This window comes from Arachis hypogaea, chromosome 4 (genome assembly GCF_003086295.3).
Source record: "Arachis hypogaea cultivar Tifrunner chromosome 4, arahy.Tifrunner.gnm2.J5K5, whole genome shotgun sequence".
Taxonomy (NCBI): Eukaryota; Viridiplantae; Streptophyta; class Magnoliopsida; order Fabales; family Fabaceae; genus Arachis; species Arachis hypogaea.
In genome coordinates, this window is record NC_092039.1 from 126,989,020 (window position 1) to 127,015,682 (window position 26,663).

The following is a 26,663-nucleotide window of genomic DNA, read 5'->3' on the forward strand; positions in this document are numbered from 1 at the left end:
ACAATCGAAAATAAGAGAGAGAGGAGAGAGAAGATACAAGGAATTCAATGTAAAATTAACTCAATTTAATTTTATGTTTTGGTTACCTATGCAAGCAATTAATTCATTTGAATTTTGAATTCCATTCCACAATCTAGTAGGTAACCGAGGCTTGCTTGGGGTCTTTCTTTCTTCCTTCAATTTGGACCAAGGATTTGTTGGTCTAAGAAGAAAATTGTTTTGGGCTGTGTACTTATTTCTTGGCCCAATTAGCTTTGCTATCCCTTTAAATAATTTTCTAATTAATATATTAATAATATTTGATCATCATAATAATTCAAGTTTTTCAAACTCAACAATCTCCCCCTTGATGACAAACATTATTAAGAATGAATTGAAAAGGATTAGGATTAGAAAACTCCCTTAAAAATTTGGCCGAATCCTCCCCCTTTCAATTGATCAAATTGCTCTCCCGTAAGGTGTGCATATATCCTATGGAAGCAGTACCTGTAAACATGCTTAAGCAGTTCCAAAAAAAAATTATATTTTTAAAACATGGAACTTTAAGATGCAAAACCATATTTATCAATTAAGAGCTTGATTTTTGAGCAAATATATTTTTATAAACATAATCAAGGCTCAAGTTGTTATTCTTCTAATAACATGCTGCTCTTAGAAAAAAGTTGCACTAGCAAATTTATGAAACAGAGTAGGACAAAGTACATTCAGAATACATAGCAAACAAAGCAACTAGCCGGCCTTCAAAACAGAGCAAAAATGATGGATCAGAGCAAGGCCAATAAAACATAGCACAAATAATAATTAAAATTAGAGAATCAGCCAGCAACCCTAATCTTAATTTCAAATCATCCAACCCATTGCTTCTCCTTTTTTCATCAAGGAAGGAACCTGCAAAATAGATGAGCTTTCGCGCCTCTTTATAGGACCTGACCATTATGCTGGACATATTAGAGAACTCTGTAAGGACATCTTTTATTGTTTCTGAGAACCGAGACTTGTCAGAAGAATCCGGAGGAAGACTTTCATCCAATGTTCTGAAAACCGGACCGGACCGGCCGGTCAAACCGGTTTAACCGGGAACCAGCACTATAAACGGTCCGGTCCATTATCCAAAACCGTTAGAAAAAAAACCGTACAAAAATCGTTGAACCGGCAGAGAACCGGTCGGTTGGACCGGACCGGTAATCGACCGGTTCAAATAAAGCGACGCCGTTTTCTATTTGTAAAAAAAAAAAACGAAACAGATCCGTGAAGGCGTGAAGTGTGAACCAACCCTTATTCCCCCAATTCATTCGTCACTCAGTCACACCCTGGATTGGAGAACTCTGAACTCTGAAGCAAAGGGAACCCTAGCCCTTCTTCGCCGCCGCCGGTCCCAGGTTGTCAACGCCGCCGCCGTCCCCAGGTCCTCAGCGCCGCTGCTTCTTCCTCTTCCCCGTGTCCAGAACCCAGTTGCTCGGCATGTCCTCTTCATCTTCACTGGCTTCTCGACATGGAACCCAGGTTAGTGGCTTCTCCTCTTCATCTTCACTGAGGGCTCGGTCTTCTTGGTTTGAAGTTCCGAAATTGTTGTTCTTCGGTCTTCTTCTTCGGTATTCTTCTTCAATTTTTGTTCCATTTTTCTTCAATTCTTCTTCTTCGGTCTTGGTTTGAAGTTTGGTTCTGAATGTTTTGTAAATTGTAATTTCCTGTTGTTGATAGATCTGTCTTGTACTCTTGAATTTGCTGGTTGCTGATGGTTGAAAATTTACAAATTTGCAAATTTGTATATGGTTTTGAACTTCTGATTGCTCTGTTACTCTGTTAAATCGTGTATTAAAATAAACTTACTCTGTTATATCATTTGTATCAACCAGAACACCTAATACTTACTCTTTTATTCTGTTTTAGTGTTTTCTAATTGCTCAATGGCTCTGATAGTGTTTTACTGGTTCACCAGTTGCAGATGGCTCCTAATTTTTTTGTTCATATTTGCTCATGGTCTGTTGCAAAAATTAGAAATCAAATCATTATTGAAATTTTTTTTATTTTTGTTTATCTTTATTGATTTCAGGTTTAGTGTGGTTACTTTATGCTTGTTTTATAATGTTTGTTGCTGGATGAAGTGTGCTTCACTTGGCATGCCTTGTATCTGATGCTGGAATGGTGGAGCTGCTCCTACAATTTAGAGGGAAGATTGCAACTGCAAAATTACTTATTTTAAGGTAGTTATGTCAGTAGTTCTTCTATCTTTTAGATGATGTACTTTATGCTCTAAAGTGCAACTTGCCAAAGGCTGCCCTAAGAGGAGACAAACCCATTCGTCTTCATACTGTGTGTCCTATATATTATATGCCTTTGAAATTATCTGTCCTAGCTATGAAGATCTACCCCGCCTCTTGTTATATTCTGTTTCTGCACTTGTAGTCACATTTCTTATCTTACTTTATGTGCTAAACATCTAGTTCATGAGAAACTTCATAGAATTAAGGCTAGTGAAACATTGTTATAATTTACTGGATAATGCATGTTTTTCTAAGTAATACATATACATTTGGTACTTTTCAAGTGTTTCAAGTGATAACAACACTCGAGAGCATTATATTTATGCATGTTTTTTTTTATTGTTGGAATCAGCCACTTTCTGAGGTAGTTATTAAGGGAGAGGGCATTTATTCAGTTTCATTATGATTCATTTTGTGTTCATTTTTGAGATATTTGTTTGGTTGAATCAGACATTTTTGTGAATATGATAAACACATGATTTGGTATGTGTATAAAGTATAAACTTTTTCTCGATTTCTTACGGTACATACAATTAAATATCTAAATGACTTATGGCTTGAGTTTTATAGTTTATTTTCTAATGATTTATTAGAATGTTGTTAGTTTATAATATAATGATAACGCGTATTCTATTCTAAAACGGTTTTTTCGGTTGAACCACCGGTTAGACCGGTTGAACCAATAAACCAGTGAACCAGTAACTAAAACGGTTTGATGACCGGTCCGATTTTCAAAACCTTGCTTTCATCTTCACTTTCAGTGAATACTGATGCCTTGGAACTCTTAGTCTTTTTTTCTTTAGCAGAATTGGGAACTCCTCCGCCTTTGATTACAGTGACCATGTTCTCAACTGGCTCATTGTTGAGATCCACATTAAAATACTTAAAGATACATGTCAAAAACATACCATATGGCAAATTGGATTTCTTTTCACTGCGGACACAGTCCCACATATGTCTAATCATCAGATAGGCAAATGAAATAGAAGCAGAGTTTAGAATTGCAAACAGCACAAGGTTGTCACAAATAGTAACCTTCTGGTAAGAGCCACTTTGAGGCATCAAAATATGAGTGATGATTCGGTGTAGTAAGGCTCGCACAGGACCGAGAGCCTTATGGGTTAGATTTGTGCCATCAAGAGCAGAAAAATTTTCACACACCGGAGTCAAAGCAACTTGAAGGAAAACACCAGTATGGTTATCCCATTTACCAGACATGTATGCCCTGGCCCTTTCATCTTGATACCCTAGAGCAGCACTTACAGTATCACGATTCAAAGTGAGATGACCTTTTTGACATATGAATGCAGTGCACCATCATGAAACATCATGTTAGCATAGAATTCACGTACCAAGTTTGGGTAAACTAGTTTTTGAACTTTGAAAATAGGAGACCATTTCAAATCATCAAAATATGCAATGAAATTAATTCCTTTTTCAAAAAGATTTTCAAGATTAACCACATAAGAGGCATAGAGATGACGATTTACCAACACTTGGGAGTGAAACTCAAAAGCTGCACAAGATATAAAGCGGAAAGGATCAAAGTGAGAGTGGCTTTTACCATATTTATTTTTGAAGTCAAATGAATCAAGGTTGGAAGGTTCTCTGGTGTCATGAAGGATAGGCTTCTTTGAATGTTGAGACCGACTTGAGGGATGAGGGGTAGAACGTCATGGTGGTGGTGACGACGGACGTGGAGATGGAGGTGATGTGTCTCCTTCTTCTTCGGGTACTTGCTCCTTTCCCTTTGAACTTCTCTTTGATGATGCTGCTTCCTGCCCTGTTAAAGTCCTTACATGGATTCCTTTTCTTGCCATGGAGTCCGTAGAGTGAGAAGAGGGTGAAGAGGTCGAATGAGAATGAATGTGTATGTGTATATGGGATTGTGGACCTTTAGATGATGGAGGATTTTGGGTTGTGGGGGTTCGAGTGCTTCGGCGAGTGGCAAGTTTCTTTCTCATGATGAAGAGAATGGAATGGAGAGGGAGAATCTGAAGAGAGGGCCGAAGAGAGTAGAAAGTGGAGAGAAGTTACATCATCATAAATGCTTAGTGGATGAAAACTCATTTAAAGCAATTAGCATTTAATAAAAACAGTTTTAACAAGAAATTAAAAATTAAAAAGAATAATTAAAAAGACCTTTTCTTGAAAGGTGGGAGGAGATATGGGAAAAAGATTTGATTTGACAAAAACTTCCTTTTAAAAGATATGATGTGAAATCCTTTCAAAAATAAATTATTTAAAAAATAATTTATTAAAAACGTGATTCCAAAAAAATAATGAGCCAGTATCATGGAATGGGCACAAAGGTGGTTGAACGGACTTGAGTCCAAGATATCATATTTTAGTCTCCCCCTGTGTAATGACTTGTTCATCATGTGCCTAGATTTGTCTCTCTGCTGCCTACGAGATAAAAACAAACAGAGGCATAAAATTCACATTTTTTCAATAAAACTTAAATCCATCATCCCCAAACTGTTCCTTAATGAACAAAATCTATCTTCACACAGTGGTTTAGTGAAAATGTCAGCAAGTTACTCTTCAGATTTTATAAATTGGATATCAATAGTACCCTTTTGCACATGTTCCCTAATAAAGTGATATCAAACCTCAATGTGCTTGGTTCTAGAGTGTAGTACATGATTTTTTGAAATATTTATTGTACTCATGTTATCACAAAACAGAAGTATACTATTGATTTTCAATTTGTAATCTTCCGATTGAGTTTTTAACCAAATTAATTGTGAGCAACATGCAGCGGCATATATATATTCAGCTTCAGCCGTTGATAGGACAACAGTAGCTTGCTTCTTGCTTGACCACATGTTTAGTGAGTTTCCAAGGAAGCAACACATTTTGGAAGTGCTTCTTCTATTCACTTGATCTCCCGCATAATCTGCATCACGAAACTCCACTGCACAAAATTCATTAGATTTAGGATACCACAAGCCAAGATCACAAGTGCTTTTAATATATCTAATGATTCTTTTAACGACTGAAAGATGGGATTCTTTTGGGTGAGATTGAAACCTTGAGCACACACCCTCATTTTGAACAATATCCAATCTAGAGGATGTAAGATACATGAGAGATCCTATCATTCATCTATACTTTGTTTCATCTACATCTTTTCCATTTTCATCTTTGTCAAGTTTTGTGTTTGGATGCATAGGAGTTCTCATTGGTTTGGAATTTTCAAGACCAAATTTTTTATTAACTCTTTGGCATATTTACCTTGGTGAATAAAAATACTGCTAGGAGTTTGTTTAATTTGAAGACCAAGAAAGAAGGTTAATTCTCCCATTAAACTCATTTCAAACTCACTAGTCATAAGTTTTCCAAACTCTTCACACAAGGCTTCATTGAACGAACCAAACACAATATCATCCACATAAACTTGAACAAGCAAGATATCATCATTAGACTCTTTTATAAACAAAGTAGTATCGGTGGTACCCTTTGAAAATTGTTTTCTAACAAGAAGGCACTAAGCCTTTCATACCAAGCTCTTGGAACTTGTCTAAGGCCATAAAGAACCTTTAAGAGTTTAAAAACATGATTTGAAAACTCTTTGCTTTCAAAACCGGGGGGTTGAGCCACAAATACTTCCTTATCTATAAAACCATTAACAAAAGCACATTTGACATCCATTTGAAACATTTTAAAGCCCTTGTGGGCAGCATAGGCAAGAAGCAACCTAATTGCTTCCATTCTTGCTATCGGAACAAATGACTCATCAAAATCAATACCTTCCTCTTGATTGTAACCTTGGGCCACTAGTCTAGCCTTGTTACGAACAACACTTCCATCCTTACCCAATTTATTTTTAAAAATTCATTTTGTATCGGTTACCTTTTACCATTCGGATTTGGTACAAGAGTCCAAACCTCATTCTTTTCAAATTGTGCTAGCTCTTCCTCCATGACTTTAACCCATGAAGGGTCTTCAAGAGCTTGCTTCATATTGAGAGGTTCTAATTGGGACAAGAAGACAACAGTGCTTAGTTCCATTTGCTTCTTGCTTGAGGATCTAGTGGTTGCCTTGTGAAGGATCACCAATGATGAATTCATGAGGGTAACCCTTCAAAAATTTTCATTCACGTGGCCTTTGAAAAAAGTTTCTGCCTTAAGAAATTTCAATAGACAGTTCTGTTCTGGATTCTCTGCTTTGTTCAGGAGACAAAACAGAAATGTCTCATTCATTCTGACGAGACGTTTCAGGACAGACAGATTCAACAGTTGGGACAGACTTGAAATTTTCTTGATTGGCTTGTTGATTCACATTAGTTTCACTACCTGCGTCATCATCTAACACAGCACTTAGAATAGAATTAGAATCACAAAAAGATACATGTGTGGATTCCTCAATTGTTCTATATTCTTTGAGGTAAACCCTAAATGCTTTGCTAATGGTGGAGTATCCAACAAACATTTTTTTATAAGATTTTGGATCAAACTTTCTAAATTTTTTTTATTATTAAACACAAAACATTTATAACTAAAATTATGGAAATACTTAAGATTAGGTGAGGTTCCTTTCCGAAACTCATATGGAGTTTTCTTTAAACCAATGATGGTTATATTTAAAATATAATAGGCCGTGTTATATTTACATGTCATTGTATCAAAATTAAATGCATTATGTTATTACTATTATTTATTTATTTATTGTTATTATTATTATTTTTTCTTAATTGGACATCTCCTGCTTCCTTCATATATATCCACACTAGTAGTTGACTTGCTTGCAGACACATACGATCTCCACTTAATTATAACACCACATCATGGCCGACAATGGAGCAGCTTTGTCCTCGTCGTCGTCGTCATCATCCTTATCAGAAGGCATGTACGATGTTTTTCTGAGCTTTAGAGGCGAAGACACAAGATACATATCCTCAGATTCTCTCTACCGTAAACTCGCCGAAAACGGAAACCTCAAAGTGTTTAGAGATTGTCCGGGTCTGAAACTAAGTGACCCAATTAAATCTACTCTTGTGGAAGCCATTAAAGGATCAAGGATGTTCATTGTTATGATGAGTTCAAACTATGTGTCTTCCTCGTGGTGCCTCGTGGAGCTAGTGGAGATACTCAAGTACTCCAACAATGGAAGAAATCGCGCCGTTTTTCCAGTTTTTTACCACGTGGAGCCTTCAGAAGTTAGATATCAGAATAGCGTCAAATCTAAGGAAGCCATGAGAAAACATGAAGAGAGATACGGCAAAGATACTGTGGCAGCGTGGGAGTCGGCTCTATCTACAATTTGCGGGCTATGCGGACAACACATTGTTAAGAATAAAGGGTGAGTTCTTTTACGAGGGAGGTTAATTAGAACTTAGAATGTCATTATAGTTTTTTATTTTTTATTATAAGTTAATTATTAATATTTAAAAATATAAAAAAATATATATTATTAACTAGATTTTTTTTATTCTAATTTTTTTTAATTTAATAATTTAATATTTTTATTATTTTATTTTAGGAATAAAAAGTTACCGAAAACATTAATTTAATTGATTAATTTAAAATTAGTTAATAATTAAAAAATAACAAAAATAAACTAAAAATACTTAAAACACCCAAAATTCTAATAAAAAAATATTTAAAGTGAAATAAAATAAAAATTACTTTAGAATTTAGAATAGATAAGAACTTGCCAATTGGACATGATTGCCGGCCGTGGCTCCTAATAAAGGATAAAAATATAAAATCGTGGTATTAAAAAGAAGAAAGTGAAAACAAATAAAAAAAATAGTAAGCAAGTGGTTGTGACCCAATAATTTGATTATTAGTTGAAAATGGCTCATTCTTTCTTGGTTCTCTAACGGGCTTATTCTAGAAATCAAATTTTAGTTAATCATATGGTTAGTTGTTTTTTTTTATCATAAAAGGATTGATGTTATGTGTATAAGTATTTTTGTAATTAAATTCAATCAATAAAATCCAAAAATATATGTATGCATATTTATTTTATTTTATTTTTTTATATATAGCACATAAATTTTTGTTAAAAAACATACAAATTTTTGAAATATAACATACAAAATTTTGCATATAAATATAACACATAATTTTTTACCCATAACATACATATTTTTGTATATAATATATAAATTTTTGCATATAGTATAAATTTTTATTGTGAATATATTTTATTAATTGGATAAATTAATATTTTAGTGAATATGTAATATTTTAACAATTTTTATGCTATGCAATAAGAATTTTGTGTTGTAAACTAAAATTTATGTATTGTATATATTCATTGGTTAGATATCAATGTTTTAGACATGTGGTCCTTAAAAAATTTATGTGCTGTGTACTAAAATTGATGTGTTATATATTAAAATTGATGTGTTCTAATTTTCTAAATATTTATCAAGAAAAAGGACTATGATAATAATAATAAGAGCGGATAAAAAAAAAAGAAATTAAATGACAACAATAACAACAGAAAAAGACAACAGTAGTAATAGCGAAGATAATGATAACTGTAGCTGCAATGACGACAACAAAAACGTATTGAGAAAGAAAAAAGGAGCGTAGGAAGAAGACGCAGCGATGATTATTAAAAAAGAAAGAAGTAGCACGCGAATAGATTTTTATTTGTAAACAACATAATTAAACTTGATTATTCACAAGACTTGACACCTAACAATTTTGTTATAAAATTATCTAATTTTTTAACCTGTGTCTTTTATTAAGTCCATAGTGAATTGCTTAACATTGCATATCCATAGATTAATATTAAGTTGTTGTATTGTAGGTATGAAACTGAGGTCATTGACAAGATTGCTGAACAAGTCTTGGCAAAAAATCGAGAGATCAAGCAACTATTGAATAGATTTTATTCTCAATTTGAAGAAGTGGAATCACTTTTGGACCTTAAATCTCGTAATACTCTTCGTATGGTGGGTATTTACGAAGAAGATGCTGAAATAGACAAAACAACATTCACTTTGGAGCTATACTATAAGATCAAACATGAGTTCAAAGAGGCAAGTTTTCTTCTCGGTGTGAGTAAAACTTTAGAGGAAAGCGCTGATGGCCTGAAAAATCTCCAAAAGGCGATTCTTTCTGATATGGGTGTAAAGGTAAGCACTGTGGATTGCACATCTACCGGATCCTCGGAAATCAAGCGGAGGTTGCGCCATAAAAGAGTGCTTTTGGTTCTAAATGACGTTGATAGTAAAATGCATTTAGAGTTGCTGGCAAGAAGTGGTGATCTGTTTGGTCCTGGTAGTAGGATCATCATAACAACAGAGGACAAAGATCTCTTGGATAATTATCCTGTGATAGATGGTGTTGAGACTAAGACATATTGCATTCGTGAATGTGATGAATTCGAAGGCAACAAAAGCAGTAATCATGTTGTGAAGGGAGAATATGTAGTGGGATTGAAGAAAGATTTCAATGATGTGATTAAGCAACTCATGGAAGAAGATTCCCGTGATGGGAACATTGTTTCCATTGTTGGCATGGGTGGGATAGGGAAGACTACACTTGCTCGAAAGATCTACAATAGCGATGAGGTCAAGAAGCTATTCGCTTGCCGTGCATGGGCAACTATTTCCAAGGATTGCAGAGAGAAGGAGGTTTTTAAAAGTCTTCTCAACTGTCTGAAGTCATCCACCTCTAAACATGAAGATTCAAGTAGTGAAGAGGAGTTAATGCAGAAGGTGAGGAAATGTTTGACAGGGAAAAAGTACTTGATAGTCCTTGATGATATTTGGGACACTAAAGCATGGGCCACTCTAAAGGGTTGTTTCCCAGAAAACAACGATGGTGGCATGATACTAATAACAACTCGGAATGATCAGGTGGCCTACTTTTTAAGATCAAAGAAACCTCACCACAAGCTTTCCTTCATGGATAAAGAAGAAAGTTGGAAACTGTTTTGCAATGAAGTGTTTTGCAGAGAAAAATGTCCTCCCAAGCTAGAACGAATTGGTAGATCAATTGCCAACACTTGCAGCGGTTTACCACTGGCTATCAAAATCACAGCTGGGTTTGTAGCAAAAACGAAGAGATCAGGGGATGAATGGAAAAGAATCAAGAAACTACTCCCTCATTTGCGTATTGTTGAAGACAAGGAATGTAAGAAGATGAAGGAGAGATTGATGCTTAGCTACGATGATCTGCCTGAGAACATCAAGCCATGCTTCCTATATCTTGGAGTTTTTCCCGAAGATGATCAGATTTGTGCGCGAGACTTAATCCGTCTATGGATAACAGAGGGCCTCATAGAAGAGCCAATCCAAAGTGGAAGATCAAAAGCAACACCCGCAGAACTTGAAGATATTGGTGAGCAACACTTGAAGGAGCTAGTGGATCGTAACTTGGTACAAGTGTCTCAGAGAAGGAGTGATGACAAAGGCGTGAAAACATGTCAGATCCACGACCTCATCCGGGAACTGTGCATATCAGAGAGTAAGAACCCTGATAACAATAATAATAATGCTCGTAGGTTATCCTTTCCCAAGGATATAGGATCCTATGCATGTTTGGTAACATGTAGTCAATCACGCACTTGTTCCTTGTTCGTGTATGGAGATGCAGAGGGGTGGTCACATCATATTCCAAAAGGCTACCGAGTTATTGTGCTATATTTTAAAGGATCGAAGATGGATATAATTAGTGGAAAGAATGCTGGGTTTTTGAAGGGGTTGAAAAGCCTCAGGATCTTGAGAGTGGAATTTCCTGACCCATACCGGTTCTATCCGCTTCATCGTATGCACATATTACATATACTAGAACATTCTGCAGAGGACATAAATATTGAGGGGTTAAAGCAACTAAGACATCTCCGCAGTAGATATGCAGTGCACTTATTAGTTGATGAAGAAGGGGTAAAAGAAAAAATGCAGAATCTCCAAACCCTATGTTATGTGCATCTCGATTCACGACTAGAGTTCTTACTCGACAATGGCTACTTTCCCAACTTGAGAACACTGGGTTTACATTCAGCAGAAAGAAAGTTAAGTTGCTTACGCCGCTTGAGCAATCTACGTGAATTAAAACTTGAGCATATGACCTCTAAATATGTTCCATTAGATAAAAATGTATTTCCGTCAAATCTTACCAAGATTACCTTGTCATGGTATGTGGGTTTTAGCACCAAAGCCATGAATGCTTTGGGACAAATCCCCACCCTTCAAATTTTGAAATTATATGAAGTACAATGTATGGAAGGAATCCTTAATTGTGGTACTGAGAGGAGCTTTCCGCGGCTTCAAGTGTTTATCATGAAAAAGGTGCAGGTCAAAGGTCTTACATTAGAAGGAGGTGCAATGCCTTGCCTGCAACGTGCAGTCTTCCATGAGTGCCCTGGCTTGAAGTTGGAGTACCTTCCTGAACAAATGCGTTCCTCGGGTTGCAACTTGGAGTTTTCAGAACATGTTGAGCAACGGCGTTCTTGGGTTGTAAAAACTTGGAGTTTTCAGAACATGAACAAGAATAAGAAAGTGATGATGATACCGATAATGATGATGATGATGATGATGATACCGATGATGATGAAGATGATGATGATTGATTGATTGATATTGATTAATTGATTTCTGTGAGGCATTAATGTTCACGTCGTCATCATTGCTTCTTTCCCAAAAGCAGGTATATGTTTCTTTTACTGAGACTCATGAGAACAGGAGCATATACATGATTTATGCTATCTAGCTAGTTACCTTTTCATGCAACTTCTTTTTAATGCTTTTGCTAATAAGTTGAATCATTCTAACATGTATGTATGTAATTGTTACGGTGGCTAACCGGACATTAATGGGTTAGACTCGTTGGGTTGGCCCAATCGTCAGATAGAGAAAGCTTATGATCTGGTTCGCGTCTGGGAGTTCCGATCCGACTTGTATGAGTGAACGAATGGGGGTGGTACCTGCAAAGACACTTCGATGCCTAAGTCAACAAGGGGTTTAAGCAAGTTTAGAGAGTATTGGAATTTAGAGATACTTGAGGGGTGTCAGTGTATTTATAGTGGTGAACTAATAACCACCGTTGGAGTAGTTCTACCTTTTAAGATAGATAACTGTTCCTTTATCTTAGGGAAGTTGGAATATGGCTGCTGAAAGTAGGTTGAGAGATTTTAGGGGCAGTTACTTATTTGAATAAGGGGTATCTGTCAGCTAATCCTTACCTCCGACTTCCTTGGAGCAAGTCGTGGTTAAATCCGAATGAGGGTCAATCTTTAGTGTTGGGTCAGGGTATGAACAGTATGTATAATCAATTTGGGCAGAACTCTCTTCCATATAGAACTCTCCTCCATAATAGATATTATTAAATGTGCTCCTTTAGTCTCATTGTATTGTAATGGAGTGTGATCCTCTAATATTGCATTGTTTTCCTTTTTTTTCTTTCTTTCCTTTTCTGAATAAAATCGTTAGTTGTTTTTCTTTTGAATGACACTTCTTCGTTCTTGTTTTGGTATTCTAATTCCTTGGGTACATTTGTATTATGATTCTCTTTTACATTGAACATATTGAGGGTTTGAATCACATGCAGTTTCCTTTATGTTATAAATAAATATGAGATGAGTTCATATTATTAGTGTATAACGTTAAACCCTTTATCATGGCTAAGATTCAGCATCACTCCATCATATATCTATCAAAGTGCATCTATGCAAAAGCTGGGGAGATTCAGAAATTGAAACACCTTGGCAGTATTATCAAAGTGCATTTATTAGCAGAAGGTGAAGGAGAAACAGACACAAGAAGAAGAATGAAGAATCTCTTTGTGGTGTTTGCTAATAAGTATCTTAAGGCATATTCATGTTATTTTTTATTTTTTATTTTTTATATTTTGTACTCAACACAAGTTTCTGAAGCAAACGGGATTGTAATATAAATATAATTAGATTATAAATTCTTGTTTTCATTTATAATACTTGATCATATTAAAAGATAAAACTAAGTAGTTGTGGATGCTTTCTAGTACACTCTAGGAAATAGGAATGTATAGGAATTTTTCTAACTAAATTCTTCCACCTTAAATTTAAATTTTGCAGATGCAAGGGTAGGTTTTTCTGCCGAAACAAATATCAAATTCTGATATGAATGGCAAGATATACGTTCCTGTTTCTTTCAAATAATATATATAGATAAATGTGTAAGTAAGTATTAAGAACAAACTTTTTATTAATTTTCATTGGTTTCTATATTATGTTATAGTGATTTTAGAGTTATATGTAGGCTAATTGTATTCCTTATAACAGCTATATATTCTATATATGAAAATATAATATATAGTTATTTACACCTAGTGAATAATAGTTGTGTACATAAATGTAACATTCATATGGAAATAACAAGTTACCAAATCCTAGAGAAGTATAAAATACCAGCAACATCTCCTGCTGTAAGATGTATAAAAGAAAAATTGAAAATCATAACCAAAAGCTAATACAGAATTACAGATCAAAAGCTAGGACCATTATAAACTATAGTATATTCCCCCTCAAGTCATAGTAACCTCCCATTGAAACGAGGTATGCCCCAACAACAGCTGGGCCATAGCATCCAGCGGATATTTTTATCTTTGAGCTTAATAATATTGCATATATAGGCACATAATACAGCTAACTAAATGGTCACCAATATTTCTTTGATGGAATTAATTCTTTTAATGCTTTCAATGTGACAATGTCATAATCATTGGTGACTTGTGATCTGAAGATTACAGGTTTAAACCTTGTATCATGCCTAAGATATTAACTATACTACACATGAAATAGCAATATATATGCACATGATTCTTAATATTAATTGAGCAATACTTGAGGGAGATGGTGGATCGTAATTTGGTACAAGTAGCAAGGAGAAGCAGTGATGGGAAAGGCGTGAAAACATGTCAGATCCATGATCTCTTTTCCGGAACTGTGCATATCAGATCAGACAGCAACAACCATGATAACAACACTAACAATGCTCGTAGATTATTGTCCTTTCCTAGCACAGTAGGATCCTATACCTGTTCATTAGAGACGTGCAATAAAGAATCCACTCATTCGCTATTCTTTTATGAAGATGCACGGGGATGGTTACACCATATTCCAGGAAATCTCCGAGTTAATGTGCTATATTTTTCGAAATGGGCTCGGGTTAGTTCTTCAACAAGTGCTGAGTATTTGAAGAGTTTGACACCCCTCCGGTACTTGAAAATGGAAGTTGAATTCGATGGATTATGTGACTTTCACAATTTGGAAACATTACATGTACTGTACACTAGTTCGAAGGACCTAAGAATTGGGGGGTTAAAGCAACTAAGACATCTTCATTGTGAATTTCTGGTGAAACTGTTAATAGATGAACAAGAAGTAAAAGATAAAATGCAGAATCTCCAAACACTATGTTATGTGTCTGCCAATCAAAACTAGGGAGCTTATTAGGCAATGCTTACTTTCCCAAGTTGAGAACACTCGGTTTATATGTAACTGCATACCAAGACCATGAAGCAACAAAAGCAGAAGAAATCCTAAAAAGCCTGCACTGCCTAAGAAAGTTGCGGCAGGTGAAACTTACGTTTGCTCCCTTTGGTTGGGTTCCATTACTTGAATTGAAAGAGAAAAATTACAAATTTGGAGGGGACCATGGCCATAGCTGATAGCTCCACCTTTATTACACTTCTCTGTTCTTTAATCATAAGAATCGTTGTCTATATATGAGTGAGCATCATGCTGGACACATGACTTGCGATGCTAAAGGACAAGTTAAGATTGGTTAAGTCTAATATCAAGAGTTTAATAATATAGTAGTTGGTATAATAAATTTGCTGGTGAAAGCAATTGTCATGACCAAGGTCTTTTTATAACAAATATATGTATCAATCATTCATCAAAGTATTGCAAGTAGCGAATAATATATTCCAAAGTCACCAAGCAAGTTCACGAATCAATCCACCAACTATTTCATCATTGATATCCACACTGCTTCACTGGTGTGTTTTTTTGGATGACTAAAATATGATTTCGATCATTATTATTTATTAATGTGCCAAGCAACTTCTCCCCACTAATTTCTTAAATGGTTTAAATAATGGTATAGTATAGAAATGTGATGATGAACAATGGTATAATATAAAATTATGGATGATGACAATTTGTTGGTCCCAAATTTTATATTAGAGGAATCCAAGTCTTTCTGTAATTAACTAAATTAAATAATAAGATTTAAAATAATATTAGTTAACTGATTTTTGTTAAATTAAAAAAAATTGATTCAATTTTATTGACAAAAAAACTTGAATGTAACATTTTTTTCATATTAATAAATATACTTTTGTACTGTTGTACGGGTTTCGGATGGGTCGGAGGGGTTCTTCGGCTAAAGAGGTGGGAATCGGCCTGGATCTGGTGACTGAGACGAGCAAAGAAACGACCTCCCGAGCTGTGTGTGATATGAGGTGGGGGCGTCACCTACAATGACACTCCAACGCTCAAGTCAGAAAGATGCCGGTGGCGTTAAGGGTAGTGAGTAGTGACGTACCTTGGAGAAAGGGTAGGACCCTCTCCATATATACCCTGTCAGAGAGGCGGGCCCCACGGGAGAGGTCTCCTTCCAGGAAGCTTCCTCTCCCAGCTGTCATATGGTTGGCAGCAGGGGAGCAAGTGTCCGGGTCGCTGGCCGGACGGGTTATGCCCGAGTAGGTCGTGTTGTTCGTGGGTCGAATCGGCTAATCATGCCAGTTGGGCCGGGCCGTAACAGTGCCCCCAACGCACCAACTATGGCCGTGAGTGTCGTTGTTGGCGCGTTCTGCTCTCTTTCTCATGTCGTCGCTTTATCGGGCGCTCGTGGTCAGGACGTGCCTTTTACGTGCGTGCGGGCTTCGTCGCTTCAGAAAAGCGCTGCCTGTCGCCTCGTTCCTTGCGCCCGCCATTAAGCGCATTTATTGTTGATTTGAAAGCAGGGGAGAAAGGTCTCTTTTGCCCCTGACTTTCGCGCTTCTCCAAGGTGGTTATTCTTTCGTTCTATTCCTTCCTTTCTTTCCCATTTCTTTTCATTGCTTCCACACTATCTTTGCACCGCATTTTCTACTCTCTCTCGCGTTTCTGAATTCTGCTTGCATTGGCCTGCGATCGTCCTCCTTCCTACCTTCGTGCTTCTTCCTTGCTAATTATTTTCCTGGTAAGTAGATTTTTCTTCTGTGGAGCCTTTTTGTCTTTACTATTTACAGATTAGATGTTTGCCATTGCTTCCGCTTCTTATGCGTTGAGTAGTGTTTAGGTCTGTGCATGTGTTTTGAGGTTGTTATTAGCTAGAGTTTTAGGGGGGTTACCATCTAGGTTCCTGGTAGTTTAGGCCTCATTTTGCCAGTAGATAAGCTTCAGTTTAACTGCGAATAGGTAGATTGTAGATTCTGGTATTAGTGCCGGTTTTCCGACCTCTTAGACTGATTTTGAGTGGTGCCCCCACTGTAAGTATGACCCAGCTCCCGTCATCAGAGTCGTGAGACCGGCGCCCTACGATCGCTACGCCTGGGTGACCTCAGACGTAAAGGAAACTCCCAACCAAATGTCTGTGGAGGAACTTACGGAGTTCCGACAAGCCGAGTGCCTCTGCGAGGGAGGAGATGAAGAGAGTAACTACGAAGTTTTTGTTCCCCATGCCCAGGAACGGATATTCCAACTGAACCTTCAGTCTCCCTGGGTTCCCGATTGGATTTGGTTTTACAAAGCGATGTTCACCCACCTGGGGGTTTGCATCCCCTTCTACCCTTTTCAAATGGCGCTGCTCAACCGATGTGACGTGGCGCTGTCTCAGTTGCATCCGAACAGTTGGGCCTCCATCCGCTGTTTCGAGATGGTTTGTGAATATTTGGAGTTGCCGGCCTCCGTCGAGGTGTTTCTGTTTCTTTTTACTTTGACAAACCCTTCCAAAGAGGGGAGGGCTAAAAAGGGCTTTATGTCTTTCCGGGCGGCCCACGGTCGGAGGATCTTCAGCTTATTCGAGGATTAATTCTTATCACGGCTTCAAAGACAAGTACTTTAAAGTTCTCCCTGCCGAAGGTTGGCACCCCTTCTGGCTGACCTTGGAGGGGGAACGTCACATCCTGACCTATTGGAGTTTCGGGGCGGGGGCGAACGCCTTCACAAAAGTGACATACAAAGGGTTGTCACCAGAGAACAAGAGGATTGCCGATGTCTTGCTGGCCGTCTTTGGCAAAAACCATGTTAACCCCCACCTCCTTATGGGTGATCGGGACATGGGTAGGGGTTATATAGGTGTGTGGTCGCTTAGTCCTTTGTTCGTGCTTATTATTTGTATACTTGATTAGCTGTCTTGCCGACTAACGAGCTGTTGTTTGTTCTTGCAGTATCAATGGTTGGCGAACAAGTTGGTCTTGACGCTCTATTCAACACCTTCCTTGCTGATGGCAGCAATGACGACTCTGCCACCCCTGCCAACAAGGTGCCTCCCTAGGATGCCGTCGAGCCTGAGGTTCAGTTTCAACTACCCAGGGGGAGGTGGCGGGGACCAGCGCTGTTTCAGGTCCCCAACCAGAGGTGGAGGCAGAGACTGAAGGGCCAGAGGTGGTTGTCCTTGACAACCCAAGAAAAAGGAAGCCATCTTCTAGTCTTGAGGGAGTTCTCACAGTGATGGAGAAGAACTTTGATGCCGAGACTTTCATTGATACCCAACTGCTTTCCGGCACAGAGGACTTCTTCTATGGTGGGGATCTTGCCTCACATGCCAGATGGATGTACCGTACCTTGCTCCGGAGAGCCACTGTAGCAAGAAAAGGGAATCTACCTTGGCGGGGGCACGGTCTCTGGAGAACAAGCTTGAATCCTCCGTCAAGGCTAATGCTAAGTACAAAGACGAGGTCAAGTCGCTTTAAGAGCAGCTAGCTGCTGCCGAGGAAAAGGTCAAGACCGCCGAAGAAAAGGTTAAGGCCTCCAAAGAAAAGGTTAGCTACAAAGAAGAAAGAAGAAGAAATCAGAAGCTAGGGCAAAATCAGATCTTAGGCAAATAAGAAAGATCTTTCCATTATTGGTACCCCAAAATAACTTACTGAAGCTTCCTTCCCATCATACCCATTTCTGGTAAAATGAAAAAAAAATGGATGTTATGAAGTTCTGCTGTGGATCAACGGTCAAGAAAGGAACTTGAAGCCAAAGCAAAAATAAATGGTTCAGATCTTTGAAGAGATTGGAAAAAGGATGAAAGAGAAGATGGAAAGTATGAATGCATGAAATCTGAAATCTCTGCTACAGTTCCATCTCTATTCTGCGTAGCTGTTGCTCTGTTTTTGTGAGAAGAAGTCAACTGTGTGAAGCAAGCCTATGGTGTGAAAAATTGAAATCATACAAATAGGAAAATCACTTCAATTGAAAGGAAGGAGAGATAACCAATTTTTGAGATTTATGTTCTGAGAAGAATTCTCTGAAAAAGTTCATCAACTTGAACAGTGCTTCTTAGTCAAAGGAGCATTCTGCCAGAATGAGGAACTGAATCAGAAGCTAGCAAATCTGGTTTATCACATAGCAACAGAGGCTGTTGAAGCAATCAATCTCCTTCATGTTTTACAAATTGTAATTTTCTTTTCAATGTTTATCTTTCTGTAATTTCTTGATGTAAAAGGTTGAATGAGGGAGTCATTGAAAGAGCCTAAGAGTGGAAAAAGGCAGAGAGATACACATGAGTGAAAATTCTAGAGTTATTTCAGATTTCTTTAGATTGATTAAGTGTCTTGTATCTTGTACTAGTGAGGTATCCCTTTCTTAGTTGGGTTACAACTCAAATCAGGTTAGAACTTGAGTGTGAAAGGATTGTGTCAATCCTATGGAATTGGTGTATGTAATACTTTAACTATAGTGGAAATTCTACCACTGTTGTGGTGGAGACTGGATGTAGGTTGCAGTGCACAAGACAACCGAACCAGGATACATGATGGTATCAGCTTCTCTCTTCCCTACTCTGTTCTGTTTTCTGATATTCATGAGACAAAATGAAATTGTCTCATAAATTTTCCGCTGCTAAGTTCAAACAGATTCAGATTAAAAGTTTGTTTTAAAATGGTTATTTCATTAAAGTAAAGGAAGGTCATAAATTCAACCCCCATTCTCTAAACCTTCTACAATCTTCAGGCCTCCTCCAACTCTGTTCAACAACATGAGACCTCCTTCAATAAACAACCCCTCAAGTAGGCCTATTGTTAGCCAAGAAATCATGCATGGTGCTAGTGTTGGAACATCTACCAGATTCATGCAATTTATGCAGACTCCAAGACTTGGAGCACCAACAACTGAACTCTCTAGTGGCAATAGCAATTCCACACCTAATTAAGGCCTAAGATTGACTGGATTAAGGAACTTTTGTTGTAGTGTTTAGATATGACTGTAACATAGACCATGTGCACCTCAATTTTTTTGGGAACTTAGTTATAGTGTTTTGGTTTAGAATTACATTGACTATGGTTTGTTTTGTTACTTAATTCTCATCAAACAACTATAATGAATTAGCATGAACTTATATGTCTACTATGTTAATGGGAGATGATTACATATTTGGCATTGTCCCACATTGATTTGGTACAAGAATTTTCATTTAATAATTGTCACCATTCATATATATTGCTATGTCAAGGTTAAATTAGAGTTTGTGATTTGAAATATAAGCAGTTATGTCAAATTTTAAATATCTAAAGGTTAGTTTTGTCAAATTTTTATTCATTCGATTCACAAATTTTCATGGTTACAAAGTTAATTTAAATTAGCCAATGGTCAGTATTATCAGCGCCTCAATCTTTCATGATTAGAAATGGTTAATTACTCTTATATAATTAAAAGATGAATTATGACTTAAAATGAACTAAGAACACAATTCCATTACTTGAATTGAAAGAGAAAAATTATTACAAATAAAATTGGAGGAGACCATGGCCATAGCTGATAGGTCCACCTTTATTATACCCCTCTATTCTTTAACGGTCCCGCTACATTACCAACAGCATATCTGCCAACTTCTGCCAACTCTTATTTATAACTGTGTTTTATGGAAGTATCTTCGTGGATGTGTCTAATAAAAATATCTTTTTTATGGTTGTGTTTAATAGAAGTGTCTTTATAGATATATTTTTTGGATGTGTCTCTTTATATATGTATTTAAAATATAATAATTAATTATTGTTGGCAATAAATTGTCAGATAATATGTTGGTACTTATACTTTTCCATTCTTTAATCATAAGAATCATTGTCTAGAGATGAGTGAGCATCATGCTGGACATATGACTTGGCGATACTAAAGGACTAAGTTAAGATTGGTCAAGTCTAATATCAAGAGTTTAATAATATAGTAGTTGGTATAATAAATTTGCTGGTTGCTGGTGAAAGCAATTGTCATGACCAAGGTCTTTTTATAACAAATATATGTATCAACCATTCATCAGAGTATTGCAAGTAGCGAATAATATATTCCAAAGTCACCAAGCAAGTTCACGAATCAATCCACCAACTATTTCATCGTTGATATCCACACTGCTTCACTGCTTCTTTGATTTCAATTGTTGTATACCACATCATGGCCGATGATGGAGCGGCCGGGGCGGCGTCTTCTTCGTCATCACCGGCACCGTGGTTGTGGTCAACGTCGTCCTTATCAGAAGGCATGTATGATGTTTTTCTGAACTTTAGAGGCAAGGACACAAGGTTCTTATTCACAGATTATCTCTATCATGGCCTGGCCGATGTAAAAAAACTGCAAGTATTCAGGGATGATCCGGGTCTGGAACTAGGTGACGAAATTAAACCTACTCTGATGGAAGCCATTAAAAGATCAAGGATTCATATTGTTGTGATGAGTGAAAACTATGTATCTTCCTCATGGTGCCTCCTGGAACTAGAGCAGATGCTCAAGTATTACTCCAAGGATGGAAACAAACGATCCGTTATTCCAGTTTTTTATCACGTGACGCCCGCGGAAATGAGATATCAGACTAGCACCATATCTAAGAAAGCCATGAAGAAACATAAAAAGAGAGAAGGCAAAGACAAGGCGAAAGCGTGGAAGTTGGCTTTATCTAGAGTTTGCGGGATAAGTGGACAACACATTGTTAAGAAGGGAAATCGGTGAGTTCTTTTTAATTAATTGATATTATAACGAAATTATTATTATTATTATTATTATTATTATTATTATTATTATTATATATTTTTTAATCCTCGCTCTTTAGAGATTTTAGAATTTATGGTTTAAAATAATTACCTGAAATTGACCGAAAAATATTTATTTCTCTAATTGAACTCATATTCTTTTATCATCTTAATTAATAAAGATTGAGAGGACAAGTTAAGTTTTATTATGTGTTTCTTTATATTAGGTCACTCTAAAATTTACAATGAATCATGAAAAAGTTTATTTTTTTGATTAATTAATTGGTAGACATCATTTTTTCTAAAATAATAATGGATTCTACTAGGTAGATAACGAAAGATTTGAACAATATGAATAATAGATTGAAAAATTGGCCCAATGAAATTAAAAAAAATACTCCACTCAAATTACCCAACTAAAATATCTCATTCAATAATTCAAAAATTTTAACCATTCATTGTACCCTAATTTATCAAAACACTAACTTTTCTCCCAAATCTTCTGTCGCCACTGTCACTTGGTCTTCAACCAGCACCCTTCGTCGTCAGCGGGATCCTTCTCACCATCGCAGGTTCGTCAACAAGGACCCTTATCGGCGTTGTTCTCCTCCAGACCGGAAACAAACGACATCGCTCACCTCTGATGAAAATAATCATCTATTTAAGAATAAAAATAGTTATCCGCATATCTAGTGAATTGAACATTTAGCATATTTTAATTGTATATAACTAAATCCAATCCAATCAAATAACCATTCACATAAAAATTAAAATAACCATCCCATAAGAATTAAAATAATCATCCTCGTATCAACTAAAATGATAATCCTAAACTAGCTATAATTGAATACTAGAACTTGAACTCAGGAAAGCGGCGAACGAAGGGATGGAACCTGAGGGAAAAGGAAGTCGTTGAGCATGTAGATTCCGAGGCCGTAGGAGATGATGTAGAAATTTTGGATCAAGTATGCGCGTAAAACGTAGATATAAGCGATAACCAAGGAACCAATCCAACAACGGAGCATGTGCGGCATATTCTTGTCGAGAAAATGTTGGTACTGTTGCGACACCGTGAATTTCCATCGCGATATGGCGCCATCCAGTTAATTATATTTTAATTATGATTCATTATTAATATAAATATAAATTTTACTAAAAATGTATTAATCTGCTTTATCTATTTCAATGCTAGTATTATGATTAAAGTTATTTGTTTTGATACTAGTATTGAAATTTACTGATATTATAGTTAGATAATAGACTTTGTAAATTATCTGTTACTCTTATTGTATCAAATTAAGATACAAATGTGGTAGTACGGACAAATTTTATGTTTTTTTTTATATGAGTTATTTTTAGAATTTGAGACTTGATTCTTTGTAAAATGTTAGTGAAGACATGTATTTTAAATTTTAATTCTAAGTTTTTTATTATTTTTTATCTTTTATTTATGTGAGATCGGTTTTATCGGTTCAACTAATAATAATTTATTGGTTAAATCATAAATCAATGAACAGACTGATTCGATCGCCGATTCGGTTCCGACGTTGCTGAGGAAGTAGAGTACAAAACGTATAATATGTGAATATGTAATCGTACGATTTAGGTGCTAATCTTAATGTTTTCAAATATAAAAATCTGATAATAATTATTTAATTAATTAAGAATCTAATTTTAATTTTAAATTTAATTTGTTTAAAACCGTTATAGCTCCTCTATACTTTTCCAATAATAATTACGTACAAAGATATTAATATTGTGTGTTATGATTTGCAGTCATGAAACAGAGGTCGTAGGCAAGATTGCTGAACAAGTCTCAGCAAAAATTCTAGAGATCAGGCAACAAATGAATAGATTTGTTTCTCAATTTAAAGTGGTTGAATCACTTTTGAACCTTGAATCTTCTGATAATGTTGGTGTGGTGGGAATTTATGAAGATCCTAAAATAGCCAAAAGTTACATAACAAGATTTACTTTTGAGCTATACTATAAGATCAAATACAAGTTCAGAGCGGCAAGTTTTCTTGTTGATGTTAGTAAACAGTTAAGGGAAAACACCGCTAATGGCTTGGAAAATCTCCACAAGGAGCTTCTTTCAGATATGGGTGTGGAAACCATGCAGGAGTTGCCACGTAAGAGGGTGCTTCTGGTTCTGGAAGGGGTTGATAGTGAACAGCATTTGAAGTTGCTAGTGGAAATGGGAGTAAGTGATTGGTTTAGTGGTGGTAGTAGGATCCTCATAGCAACAGAAAACAGAAATCTGTTTGAGGATTGTCCTGCTGTGATGAATGGTGTTAAGCTTGAGAAACATTGCATATGTGAAGGTGAATTGGTGAAGGAAAAGATTGTGAAGGAGAAGAAGGTAGTGGGATTTGTGAAAGAATTCATCGATGTTATTAATCAACTGAAGGAAGAAGATTCAAATAGGAGGAATGTTGTTTCAATTGTCGGCATGGGCGGGTCGGGCAAGACTACTCTTGCCCGAATGATCTATGACAGCAATGAGGTGAGGGAGGTATTCCCTTGCCGTGCATGGGCAACTGTTTCCAAACACTGCAATGAAAATAAAGTTTATGGAAAGCTTCTCAAGTCTTTGAAGGTACCAAAATCTGAATATGAGAAATTAAGTAAAGAGGAGTTGAAGAAGGAGGTGAGAAAACGTTTGAATGGGCAAAGCGGGAAGTATTTGATAGTGCTGGATGATGTGTGGAACACTAAGGCGTGGAACAAGTTGGAGTATCTTCTCCCAGAAAAGAATAATGGGAGCAGGATATTGATGACTACACGAAATGATAGGGTGGCAAACCATGCAATGTCAAAGGAACCTCACCATCAACTTGGCCCTTTGGATGATGAAGAAAGTTGGGAATTATTCCGTAGCGAGGTGTTTGGTAGAGAAGAGTGTCCTTCTGATTTAGAGTCTATTGGTAAATCAATTGCCCAAAGTTGCAAGGGTTTGCCATTAGCTGTTGCAACCATAGCAGGGCTTGTCAAAGAGAGGAAGAGATCAACAACAGAGTGGCAAAGTATTAACAATGTAATTCTTCAATGGGATGATGATGATGATGATGATGATGATGATGATGATGATGATGATAGTGATGATGATAAGAAGCCGATGACGATGAGTAGGATGATGAAGATATTGCAGCTGAGCTATGATGATTTACGTCCAAAATTGAAGTCATGCTTTCTATATCTTGGGGTGTTTCCGGAAGATTGCAAGATTGCAGCAAGGGCTTTGATTGAACTATGGAATGCAGAAGGCTTGACAAAAGTAACGGAAACTGGAAGTTCAAATGCAGCAGAGCCGGAAGACATTGGTGAGGAGCGCTTGAAGGAGCTAGTGGATCGTAACTTGGTACAAGTGGTGAGTAGGAAGAGTGATGGGGAAGGCGTGAAAACATGTCAGATCCACGATCTCATCCGGAAACTGTGCATATCACTGAGTAACAAACCAGATAACAAGAACAATGATCGCAGATTATTATCCTTTACCAGAAACGAAGGATCCTATACCTGTTCATTAGAGACGTGTAATAAAGAATCCACTCGTTCGTTATTCTTTTATGAAGATGCACGGGAATGGTTACACCATATTCCAGAAAACCTGCGAGTTAATGTGCTATATTTTTCGAAATGGGCTCGGGTTAGTTCAACAAGTGCCGAGTATTTGAAGAGTTTGACACCCCTCCGGTACTTGAAAATGGAAGTTGAATTAGATGGATTATGTGACTTTCACAATTTGGAAACATTACATGTACTGTACACTAGTTCGAAGGACCTAAGAATTGGGGGCTTAAAGCAACTGAGACATCTTCATTGTGAATTTCTGGTGAAATTGATAGATGAACAAGTAAAAGATAAAATGCAGAATCTCCAAACCCTATGTTATGTGATTGCCGATTCAAAACTAGGGAGCTTACTAGGCAATGCTTACTTTCCCAACTTGAGAACACTCGGTTTATATATAACTGCATACCAAGACCGTCAAGCAACAGAAGCAGAAGAAATCTTAAAGAGCCTGCACTGCCTAAGAAAGTTGCGGAAGGTGAAACTTACGTTTGCTCCCTTTGGTTGGGTTCCATTAGATAGAATTGCATTTCCGTCAACTCTTACCAAGATTACCTTGTCATCATTTGGGGGCTTCATGTCCAAAGACATGATTGTTTTGGGACAAATTCGCAGCCTTCAAATTTTAAAATTGAAATCTGGAATTTGTACTGAAATACCTCTTCATTGTGGTACTGCTGGGAGCTTTCCGGAGCTTCAAGTGCTCATCATGATAAGGATGTCTGTCAAACGTCTTACATCAGAAGAAGGTGCGATGCCTCGTCTTCGACGTGCTGTCTTCTGTGACTGCCCTTACTTGTTGGAGGAGGAGGTTACTCAAAAAATGCTTTCCTTGGGTAGTAACTTGGAGTTTTTAGACCGTCAAGTGGACGATGATGATTGATTTCTGTGAGGCATTGGATGTCAACGTCTGCTACTCTGCTTCTTTTCCAAAAGCAGGTATATATTTCTTTTGATGAGACTCATAGGCACAGGCATATATATATATACCTTTTCATGCAACTTCTTTTTTATGATTTTGCTAACAAGGTGAATCATTCTAACATGTATGTATGTATAATCAATTTGTGCAGAACTCTCCTCCATAATACATACATCATTACATGACATGCTCCTGCCGCCTCATTGTATTGTAATGGAGTAGTTGTAATCCTCTAATATTGCACTACTTTAATTTTCTTTTCTTTTCTTTTCTTTTTTTTTTATTTTGAATCACACCTTTTAGTACTTTTATTGTGATATTGTAATTCCTCGAACACACGTTTATTATGATTCGCTTTTATTTAGGTTTAATTGCTCTGTTGGTCCCTATAGTTTTACCAAATTTTTAATTAGATTTCTATATTTTTTTTCTTTCAATTGGATTTTTATTACACTGCTTTAATTTTGTAATTAAGTCCTTCTTAATGTAAAAACTATTAAAGTTAACTGAATATTTTTTTGTAAATTGAAGGTATTTATACTTAACAACTTAATTAAATATTTGATAATGTTAATTTTAATATTTTTAACATGAAAATGACGTAATTACAAAATTAAAAGTAGTGTAAAAACTCAATTAAAAAAAAATATATAAAAACCTAATTAAAATTTTGGTAAAATTATAATTAAATCTTTTATTTACGGTGTGCATGCTCTGTTGAAGTTTTGAATGACATGTAATTTCCTTTATGTTATAAATAAATAAATAAATATGAGATGAGTATTTCATAGCTTTAGTGTA

General features: G+C 36.5%; 2 protein-coding genes and 1 long non-coding RNA gene across 4 annotated transcripts; all 3 read left to right on the top strand.

The window, feature by feature from the left end:
• The first annotated feature begins 1,233 nt into the window (after positions 1-1,233).
• LOC140184002 (uncharacterized) lies at positions 1,234-2,539 on the top strand. Its single transcript, XR_011880650.1, has 2 exons — positions 1,234-1,503; positions 2,054-2,539. It is a non-coding gene; the product is annotated as an uncharacterized lncRNA (long non-coding RNA).
• Positions 2,540-6,977: 4,438 nt separating this feature from the next.
• On the top strand, positions 6,978-13,185 carry LOC112744819 (disease resistance protein RPP13-like). Of its 2 annotated transcripts, none has more exons than XM_072234056.1 (3): positions 6,978-7,568; positions 9,033-11,878; positions 12,857-13,185. In XM_072234056.1, the coding sequence occupies exons 1-2, from the start codon at positions 7,054-7,056 to the stop codon at positions 11,803-11,805; spliced, it is 3,288 nt and encodes a 1,095-aa protein (XP_072090157.1). In that variant the 5' UTR covers positions 6,978-7,053; the 3' UTR covers positions 11,806-11,878; positions 12,857-13,185. The 2 variants fall into 2 exon arrangements, with proteins under 2 accessions (XP_072090157.1, XP_072090158.1); XM_072234057.1 differs by having other exon boundaries at positions 12,863-13,185.
• Positions 13,186-20,579: 7,394 nt separating this feature from the next.
• Positions 20,580-26,233, top strand: LOC112744820 (disease resistance protein RPP13-like). Its single transcript, XM_072234058.1, has 3 exons — positions 20,580-21,343; positions 23,144-25,879; positions 26,014-26,233. The coding sequence occupies exons 1-2, from the start codon at positions 20,796-20,798 to the stop codon at positions 25,821-25,823; spliced, it is 3,228 nt and encodes a 1,075-aa protein (XP_072090159.1). The 5' UTR covers positions 20,580-20,795; the 3' UTR covers positions 25,824-25,879; positions 26,014-26,233.
• The last annotated feature ends 430 nt before the right edge of the window (positions 26,234-26,663 follow it).

Coding starts and splice junctions, on each gene's coding strand:
- LOC112744819 (XM_072234056.1), top strand. CDS start 7,054: ATGGCCGACAATGGAGCAGCTTTGTCCTCGTCGTCGTCGTCATCATCC. Junction 7,569..9,032: donor CACATTGTTAAGAATAAAGG/GTGAGTTCTTTT, acceptor GTTGTATTGTAG/GTATGAAACTGAGGTCATTG.
- LOC112744820 (XM_072234058.1), top strand. CDS start 20,796: ATGGCCGATGATGGAGCGGCCGGGGCGGCGTCTTCTTCGTCATCACCG. Junction 21,344..23,143: donor ATTGTTAAGAAGGGAAATCG/GTGAGTTCTTTT, acceptor TATGATTTGCAG/TCATGAAACAGAGGTCGTAG.